At 40.9% G+C, this 9,925-nt stretch overlaps 1 protein-coding gene across 1 annotated transcript in view; it reads right to left on the bottom strand.

Moving 5' to 3' along the window:
* The window catches only part of kiaa0319 (KIAA0319 ortholog), a 25,474-nt gene extending 15,762 nt beyond the window's left edge, over positions 1 to 9,712 (bottom strand). The window contains exons 1-14 of the mRNA XM_023409600.2: positions 9,552 to 9,712; positions 8,238 to 8,315; positions 6,681 to 7,354; positions 6,365 to 6,500; positions 6,065 to 6,157; positions 4,889 to 5,053; positions 4,095 to 4,242; positions 3,842 to 3,990; positions 3,567 to 3,718; positions 3,141 to 3,279; positions 2,877 to 3,036; positions 2,078 to 2,214; positions 738 to 860; positions 65 to 155 (exon numbers count right to left, since the gene is read on the bottom strand). Coding sequence (XP_023265368.1) covers positions 65 to 155; positions 738 to 860; positions 2,078 to 2,214; positions 2,877 to 3,036; positions 3,141 to 3,279; positions 3,567 to 3,718; positions 3,842 to 3,990; positions 4,095 to 4,242; positions 4,889 to 5,053; positions 6,065 to 6,157; positions 6,365 to 6,500; positions 6,681 to 7,354; positions 8,238 to 8,280 — 2,210 coding nt within the window. The 5' untranslated portion in view covers positions 8,281 to 8,315; positions 9,552 to 9,712. The remainder of the gene's footprint in view (positions 1 to 64; positions 156 to 737; positions 861 to 2,077; positions 2,215 to 2,876; positions 3,037 to 3,140; positions 3,280 to 3,566; positions 3,719 to 3,841; positions 3,991 to 4,094; positions 4,243 to 4,888; positions 5,054 to 6,064; positions 6,158 to 6,364; positions 6,501 to 6,680; positions 7,355 to 8,237; positions 8,316 to 9,551) is intronic.
* Between the last annotated feature and the right edge of the window lie 213 nt (positions 9,713 to 9,925).

The following is a 9,925-nucleotide window of genomic DNA, read 5'->3' on the forward strand; positions in this document are numbered from 1 at the left end:
GTACTCTGAAGTGAGATTTATATACAGTAGGAAGAAAACTTATGGTCTGTAAATGTGTGTTCACCTCTTGCAGCAGCAGATGAAGGTCCAGCTCACAGACAGGATGAAGACCATGAGCATGAAGCTGGTCAGGATGACGTAAAGCACCCTCCACTCTGACAGGACGAGCAGAGTGAACCCAACATTAATTTTAGTGTTTGATAGAACCTGCTGTGTCAAAATAAATAACTCTTATACATGCAAGGAGAGCAAAGTGTGACTGGTACTTGCTCTAATCGACAGTGTGACCTCCACAAATATGATTGATAGGATCTAATTTAATCTAACATTAGAATTAGATAGAATTTCATTAGGATTGTAATTCTATCTAATTCTAATGTAAAAATCTTAACTAATCTAATACTCAGACCTAATTCTATTGTAACCTAATGTAACCTGTATCCCAGCAGGTGTCAGGTTCAACTGTTGAGTGCCATGGAAAAGTAGATTTTCTGTTATTATAACTTTTAACTGATTTATAAAATATGATATTTTCTATTCTAATCTGATGCAGCATTTTATCCATTTAACTGAGACACTTTCAGACAGTGTAGGAGTAATACTGAATGGGGTCCTCAGTTGAAAGAGAATATGTGTTTGCTCATTTGCTCATTTTAAGATTTGTGCTTCATTCACAAAACACATGAATATTACAATCTTTTTAAATTATAAAATATATAATTAGTGCTTGTACTTACCACAGTTGCTCTCTCCGTCACCAAGATAACGACGGATCAGATTCTCTGTCCAGAAGGGGTCACAGGTGCACTCCTTGTTGAGTGGATCACACTGACCACGGCCCGAACAGCGCAGCAAACACACTGACATGGGACAAAAAAAAAAAAAACAGACGAGAGAGAGATGTCAGAAAAAAATCTGAACTCAAACTTGTCAGGATTTGCGAGGTAAGTTGGACCCAAATGCAGTCAACTCTTGGGAGACGGTGAACGCAGGTTTATTTAACAAAAATCCACACGTGAACGTGACATGAACAGACATGAACAAACCCTGAACTAAACAGACGAACCAATCCAGACAAAGGGAAGCACAAGGACTATATAGACAAGGGAGGCAAGGGTGATTGAACACAGGTGAAACACATTAGGGCGGGGCAGACAATCACAGACACAGGACCAAGACAGGAAGCAAAAACACTGACACACATGGAAACCAATTACAAAATAAAACAGGAAGTGCAAAAACTCCAAAACAAAACTAACAAAAAGTGTCTGCCATAGCAAACCATGACAAAACTGTTTGTGCTGAAGAGATAAAAGTGGAAGTAAAAATGTTCAGGAAATATTTCAGATGCTTTAGACTGTAAAGTAATGTGTCATTTCTTTTTTGTTGGTGTTTTGTCCTTTAATATCTAAAATGTATTTGATTTGCACTTTTTCATAAAATAGGGGACAATAGATTTCTGTGTTGCATATCTGTATTTTTGTTCTTTGGATCTGTATCGTTTTTTTCTATTACAACCAGGTCACAAAAGGAAAACAATGTTATGATGAAGGATCTGCACAGTAATGTTAGCATTCAAAGATAAACATGCATTTTATGTTAGAAAGTAGATTTTTCCTAATTTCTGGTTATTGTGACATGAGAAGCAAATTTATTTCTAGCTGTAGCCCCTAATTCAAAATGTAATCTCTTTAAAAATTTATCAAAGGTATCAGTGATTAAATAAATTGACATATTTGCTAAAGTATTAAAAACTATAAGAAATAAACTATAATAAAGTTTATTTTTAGTTTTTTTTTATATCTCCAGTAAGCCAGTAAGAGAACTTTGAATTTAAAAAGTATTATCGACAGAAACTTAAATTAATTAAAATAGATAAATTAATTATCAAATAAACACAGAGACTGTCTGGAGACTTTACTTTAGCACAATTAAACCTGTATTCAGAAAAATCCAAGCGAGGATGAAGAGTAAAAAAGGAAGAAGAAGCAGGATTGAATTTGCTCTGTGTGTCAGTGTAAACCTGGTCCGGACAGATTCTGGACTGGACCTGGTCTCTGCAGTAGTAGTTACTCACAGACGGTGTCGACCCTCAGGACTCTGAACAGCAGATAGTCGCTCTTCTCTCTGAGCAGCTGGTTCCTCAGCAGACCGACCAACCTGGAGCCTGAGAGCGGCCCAGAGGGGCCCCACACCGAGAACCGCAACACGGTGCTGCACAAAACACACGGACACGTGACTTCACTTCTGTCAGCTTCTTCAAACATTGAAACATTTCTTGAACAAGATGATGATATTATATTTATGATATATATCATGTATTATACATATAATATACAGAATATATATATTACAGTATTTATTTTATATATATCAAATATTATATATATATATATATTATATACATATATATATATCATGTATATTATATGTATTTATATATCATGTATGAAGAAACTGACCTCTGCTTTTTCTTTGGGTGAAGAAATGTTTTTACCACAAGAGCAATCTGGCTTTTTACTCATTGAACCAGTCAGTGAACCAGTCAGTCCTTCAGTAAATCAGTCAGTCCTTCAGTAAACCAGTGAGTAAACCAGTCAGTCCTTCAGTAAACCAGTCAGTAAATCAGTCAGTCCTTCCGTAAACCAGTAAACCAGTCAGTCCTTCAGTAAACCAGTGAGTAAACCAGTCAGTCCTTCAGTAAACCAGTCAGTAAATCAGTCAGTCCTTCAGTAAACCAGTCAGTAAACCAGTCAGTCCTTCAGTAAACCAGTCAGTAAATCAGTCAGTAAACCAGTAAACCAGTCAGTAAACCAGTAAACCAGTCAGACCTTCAGTAAACCAGTAAACCAGTCAGTAAACCAGTCGTTCGGTACCTGAGGTGTGAGTGTCCCTGCAGGGCTCGGACTTGGATGTCGCTGTCGAGGACGTGCAGCAGAGCGGCGAGTTGTCGGACCACCGTGTCCCTCTGAGCCAAACTGACCTGAGACACCGACACCAGCATCTCCAGCTCCACCTCCTCCCCCCCCCCAGGCTCTACGGAGACACAGAAGGGACAAACCTCACTGCCCTGGAGACACCGTCTCCCTCTGTCACATCAGTATGTTCCCCCCAGCCCACAGTCTGTCCTCCTGCTCTACCTGGTCGGACCTCCACGGTGGCCGTGGCACTGTTGGAGCGCCCCTGGGCGTCAGTCACCCTCAGCTGGAACAGGTAGGTGCCTTCAACAAGGTTGGCCAGGTACAGAGACGCCTGGGCCTCTGAGCCATACAGCACATCCTGCAGATTGTTGCCATAGTTACTAATGATTTTTTTAGGCCCATTATTCCAAGATAAAGATGGAAAGATTTGTTTAATTCCAGATAATGAGAATAAATAAACAAGTTCCACAACACACAGTTCATCTCAAAGAAATTAGTAAATTTAGATGTAATATGAAGAAAATGTTTAAAAATAATATATACATTTATACATTAATCAGTAATCTACTCTAATATAATTCTCATGTAACTGAATGTAATCTAGTATAACCTAATCTGTCAGATTTCCTGTCTCAGTGGACCGACCCCAGCAGCAGGACTCTGGCTGTCTCTGACCCACAGGTAGTGGACTTCAGTCTGGTCTCCGTCGGTGATGGAGCCTCGGAGGACCAGGGAGTTGTTGGGCAGCGTCAGAGTGTGACTGCCGCTGGCGTGAGCGACCGGAAGAAGACTTCTGGCTGCAGGATGAAGGACGACAGAAAAATTATGGATGGATTCTTTACGGTTGTAAATATAGATTATTTTCATTATTGATCAATAGTATATCAAACGACAGAAAACAGTATAAGATCATCACCCACCTCCCTGGACCCTGACAGTCAGTGAGGCGCTGTCTGTTGCCCCCTCCTGGTCAGAGACCGTCAGTCTGAAGGTGTAGCGCCCCACCCGCAGACCTGATGCTGTAGCTACAGCCTGGTCCCCGTCCTCCAGCTTTAACCCAGGAGGACCACTGGAACAACATGAGGGAATACCACAGGTGAGTCTTCATCACATCACTTATACAAACATGTCAGAAACACACTGTATGTGTGTGTGTGTGTGTGTGTATCCCACCTGATGGCGTCCCAGTGGAAGCTGATGATGCCGCGGTCATCGGTGCTTCCGCTGCCATTGAGCGACAAGCTGCTGACCGGCAGAGACAACTTCCTGTCGGGACCCACGACAGCCACTGGGCCACGGTTTGACCCCCTGACCTCTGTTACTAAATAAAGGAACAGGGAAAGAAGTCGTGGTTTGGTACATTCAAAATGTTCTGCTGCTTTTACTTTGAATTTGTTTATTAAACAGAGACAAACGTGGTTAATTAACTAATGACAGAAACAATACAACAGATGTAATGTTCTGTACACGAGACACACAGATGAAAGTACTGTAATTAGCAGTCTGTGTACTTTCAGGCAGTTCCTTTTAAACCAAAACCCCACAAACCCACAAACTCATGGTATTCCTGTTTCCTTTTTTTAAACACTGTCTGTCTGTGCTTGCATAATTTTAGACTGTTTATAGAATGATCATGCTATCCTCTCAGCTTTTATTTTGAAATATTTACCATTACTTCCATGCCACCTGACTACCTTTCATCATTCTTCAATTCAACAAGGAAAAATGAAAAAAGGGAATTTCCAAACACCAAATTGAATCATTTTCCAATTTGATGTTCTTGTTTTCCGTTTTTTAATTCCTTGGTTTTTGCTTTAAGACTAAAACGGACTGCAGCCCCCATCCATGGTCAGGCTTTTAAATTCAGAGTGAAACCTCACAGATTTATAAAACTTTGACTGAGCTGCAGCCAAATGTACAGACGCTTCATTTCAGTGTTTCCCCTGTTGATGTATTTATAGATTTACCAGGCGCAGCAGCAGCTGTGGCAGAGGCTGTGGTCCTGGTTGGAGGGTTGGTGCTGAGAGTCGAGGTGGTGGTGGTGGTGGTGGGGTCAGAGGTCACGGCTCTGGCTAGGGGCTGGGGGGTAGTTGGTGGAGCTCTGGCTGCTGGGTGGAGCAGTTTTACCATAACTGTGGAGCATCAAGAATATTATTGTGGTAAACAACAGGAAACTACGGAAGCCCTGAGAGGCAAATGGAAAAAAAAACAAACTTCTTTGTACAAAGGGTTCAGGAAAGTCTGGTACTTCACTGGGTCTGTTTTTGCAGTAAAAAGAAAATTTCGCTCACCTTCATGGCTTCTGTACAAACTGTGTGTTGAATTTGAACCATTATTACTTAGAAGATGTATTCTGTATTTTCAAGGGGTTCTACATTAGAAACAACATGCCACAACTCAAGAAAATACAAAGCAATCCATATTAACAGGATTTAAAAAGAGTCAAATGAAATATGAGGGAATAAAATTAGCTAAATTTTAATCAAACTCATTAAAGAGAAAAATAAAAAGGATTATTTGGGGGAAAACTCCTGATTCCAGACACTGAGTGTCAGACCTGAGACTAAAATTGAAATGAATCTGTGCTGCTGTGAGTTCACCATGATGACTAAGTGTGAGTGGTGACTGTGGCAGAGATGTGATGTGATCACTTATGGCAGATCTAGGTTCAGTCTCCTGTAAGACAGTATTATAGACTTACACACAGTTAGCAGTTTATTAGGAACTCTAACCCTAAAACTCATACAGTGCATCAATAACACAGCACCTGTAATCAATCCTCCTTAGTGAAGGTTAGAGGGTTCAGTTTGTGCTGTTGTTTCTATTATCGAACGTCCATTTAAATCGCCCCTCAGTTCAACAGCAGCACAAACTGAACATTACAACATTATTACAGGACTGTAGTGACAGACTGACTTATTTTAACTAGGCTGAGCTAATAATCTGGAAACTGTGTAGTTAACACACAGTGAATAATCAGGCCGGTCAGAAACCAACTTACCCATGTTCAAAATATCCCACATTTAGGGACTTTAACATCAACTTGTGATTAGTGAAACTGGCCTGGTATTTGTGTGTGTATGTGTGTGTGTGTGTGTGTGTGTGTGTGTGTTTGTGTGTGTGTGTGTGTGTTTGTTCAGTACCAGTTGTTGGTTCAGGGGAAACTGAAGCGTCAGGTTTAACTGTTGGCACGGTCTGTTCTACAGGGTTTCCAGGGGACATCATCAGAGATCGATCTGCAGGTGAATTATTATCTATTAACTAGAATCAGACTTAGGACCAAATCTTTCTGGAGGAATTTCAGCTTTAAAAAACAATAAATACTTATGTTATATAATTTGTTTTGTCTGCATTTGTGAATACCTTTAAAGCCACAATGTGTACAAGTTTTATATGATTACAAAACGTGGTCGTTAAATATGAAATCATACTGTCAGCTGTACCTGGTTGTGTGGTCGTGCTGCTGGGCCAATGGGGTGTGGTTGGACTGGGAGCTGAAGTCCTTATATGGTCTTGTTGGGTGGAGTCAGTGGTTGATGGTGTCAGTGATGTAGAAACAGTGCTGCCCTGTGTTTTGGTCTGAAAATACGAAACAAAATGAAACATTAAAAATCACTCACAGTGAGACATCAAGTTAGCGTAAATATTAACCACTATAATGACTGGAAACTTCTGGATCATTCACCAGTCACTCCAGCGGGGGAGCTCGTGTGCGTGAGAGGAGCCTCTGTCATTAAGCCGATTCATTTCATCACTCACTATTTTCTCTGCAGCAGCAGGATCAGTCGTCCTGGTCCTGTCCTGGTCTCCCTGGCTGATGTTCCCCCCAGAGGAGACTCTAATGTGGGCCGTACTGCTCTCTGTCACCTCCCTTTCTGGACCCTCCTCTGCCTCTGATTGGTTGAAACCGTCTCTTCCCTTCAAAGACAGCTGATCGGTCATCATTTCTGCCTCTGAACCATCAGCTCTCCTTTCCTCCTGGCTCCCCTCTGAATACTCCACATCCAGCATCTGAGGGTCTGGGAAGTCCTGCTGGGGCCCGTCAAAGAGGGCAAGATCCTTCAGCGCTTTCAGGTCCCCGGGGGCCTCAGAGGACCGTGACAGGGGCCTCCAGCGGCCTCCGTACGGCTCTCCTCTCACCAGTGACTGAAGCACCAGTGTCTGCGGGGACGCCTTCCGCAGAAAGGCCAAGAATGAGTCAGCCCCGGGTCTTTCTCGGGGCTGGCAGTTCTCCCTCTGCTGGCAGCTCAGGATGTAGCAACGGCCCTCAAAGAGCCAGGCCAGGTCGTAGCCTGGCAGGTCGCAGCACGCCGCCATGCACTGCGGCAACGACGACACACCGGGTATCCGCATGATACGGCTGCTCTCCACCGCCGGAGACACCACCGCCTGAGAGAAGGTCGCCCCCTGCCAGCACTGAGACGCCACTACAGCTGCAACAGAAAACGGTTGTTATGGTTATTTTGTGATGAAGCACAGCGCCACCTGGTGGTGGAGCTTTGAGCTTTTTTTTGGTGTATGAGTTTTTCCTTCTGAATCAAGGGTCCACTGATTGAATGTTGTACAGACTGTTAAACCCATTTAGTGTGTTTCCATTTATTTTATTTTTATTTTGTAAATAGACAAAAGTAAACAAGATTGTTATTTACATAAGAACTTAGTTAACAGATCAGATGGCTGATCCACAGAATAATATCAGCAACTCTCCTGATAATTGTTTAAGTTGCTTTTAAAAATAATTTTAATAATATCTAAACCAAATAATAATAATAATGATACTTCTCAGTATTGATGATTTGCTGCTTTTTTGTGATAATAAATCTTTATGTTTGGACTGTTGAGTGATATGATGACATCATTTTGGTTTTTAGAAAAATGGGAGGGCATTTCACTATTTTCTAAAATGTTATAAACCAAACGATTGACTCAAAGATTCATCTGATTAATCAACAATGAAAATTCTCTTTTTAATTTTCATGCTAAATTGAGTTTTTTTTAAATGGAATAAATTTAATATAGTTACAGCTGTGTTGAAGAGAAGTTTGTTCTTAAATATATGTTGCATGTAATGACAGGTCACATTTTTTATTATTCATGCTCAACAAGAGTTTTGTCAACTCTAAACTTCCAAACTGCTACAGCTGAGCTGCCTGCTCATTTACAGCAGACAGATTGTTTACATCTGCATCTGTTTCTTTAAGAAGTCACCATGTTTAAAAGCCTGTTTCAGCTGAATTTACGTTAAGATTAAAAAACGTCTTCTTAAAGTTGCGTGAATGAAAACAGCATCAACACAAAAATAAAACATGTTTGTACCTTCCACACTGTGCAACAGCAGCAGAAATGTTTTCTCCCACATGGTCCCTCAGTCTGAGTCTGCAGCCTGAAACAAGACTATAGACTAAACGGTAAATCAATTAATCAAAAATAAACAGATGAATAAATAATGAAAATCCTCATTAGTTGTAACCCTACAGTAAACATGGATATTTAGCTTCTTCATTTCTCATCTGAAAATGTAATTTCACGTATATGATGTAAACTGGATTTAACTGGCAAATCTTTGTGACAGGTTAATTCACTCTTTACACACAGTTCAAATGTTCTATGTGTTTTAATCTGAGTAAACAGCCCTGACTGTGTAAACTCATTATTCTCTTGTTGTTATGTTATTCTACAGTGGGAGATGTTTTTTTTTTTATCATAGATCCTGTGTTCTGGTTCCTGGATAGTTTCAGCACCACGCTGCCGGACAGCGCCACTGGGAGCCCCGCCCGGCAGCACGAAACACGCTGCTCGGTTTCTGAAAAATAAACATCCCTTCATCCCTATGACAACGTTTTAATGTTATAATAACTGTTATATAACACAGGGTTTAACTTGGTCTTCTTTTTTTTTTTTTTTTTACTCGAAAATGCGGCATAACCTTCGTTACAGCTTGTGTGCATCTGCCCAAATGATGCGCAGGCTGCTGTCTCCACAAAGCCGTCACTCCGAACTCTGTTGAAAATTGTAGTAATTACATTTTTTCCTTGCTTAAAGATACAGATATGTAATTGATAGCATATTAATCAAAAGCGTTTCGGTGTCTGTATATACCGCTTTCAAATGCGGCATAGAGTCATTACACTAAATAACACGTCCTCGACTGGAACTTTCTACTTTTTGAGTAGGTCTTCACAGGATCTCCATTGGACTGCCCTCCGATAAACATTAGCACTGTGAGCTGGTTCTGAGCTTTATTGGGATTTTATTGGAAATCATGTCAAGACAGTGAAACAAATGCAAATACGACCCTAGAAAAGTGGCAACTTGTGATGGAGAACCTCTGGTAAAAAAAAACAAAAACAAAACAAAACTCCTCTGATTTCCGCATCTGTACTTTAAAGGAAAAGGAAAATGACTGGATTTGTAAACGGAGTTCGGCGTGACTCGGGTAGGCTAACAGCGCACCACCATGACAATGTCTGCTAATGTCTGCCATCAAATACCGACGTCTTCTCTCTTTTCTTCCATTTTTGGGACAAAGGCGACAACAAGACAGTAATTAACCATAATTAAAATCATCCCCTGTGTTACCGGTGTTCGTCTGAACAAAACACCTGAACGTAAATGCTGAATTCAACCCACCTGATTGAGGTCGCCTGTTCCAGTTCCCCCAGCGTTCCTCCTTACTGGTTCTCCAGAGCGAAACCAGTCAGTGGTTACTGGTCACATACTGGAGTCTGATTGGGTGGGGTTTAATTGGTTTCACGCTGATGCTGAAATTGTGCCGAGAAAACACGACTAGTGTCGAGTCAGCGAACGTTAAAAGGCTAACATCCGGTCGAAACTTCCAAAATAAAACGTAACAAAAAAATACTTTGAGGACTGACGATGAATAACAAAATTAAAGGTTTCTTTCAGCAGTATGTCAAAGTGAATTCATGAATTCCAGTACAGACACTGAAGTTGACTGCACAATAGTGTCATGTTTTGAAAAAGATAGACAGCCTTTAATTCTA

Source organism: Seriola lalandi, unplaced genomic scaffold, assembly GCF_002814215.2.
Source record: "Seriola lalandi dorsalis isolate HSWRI2012SDOR001 ecotype SW California unplaced genomic scaffold, Sedor1 jcf7180002054400, whole genome shotgun sequence".
Classification (NCBI taxonomy): Eukaryota; Metazoa; Chordata; class Actinopteri; order Carangiformes; family Carangidae; genus Seriola; species Seriola lalandi.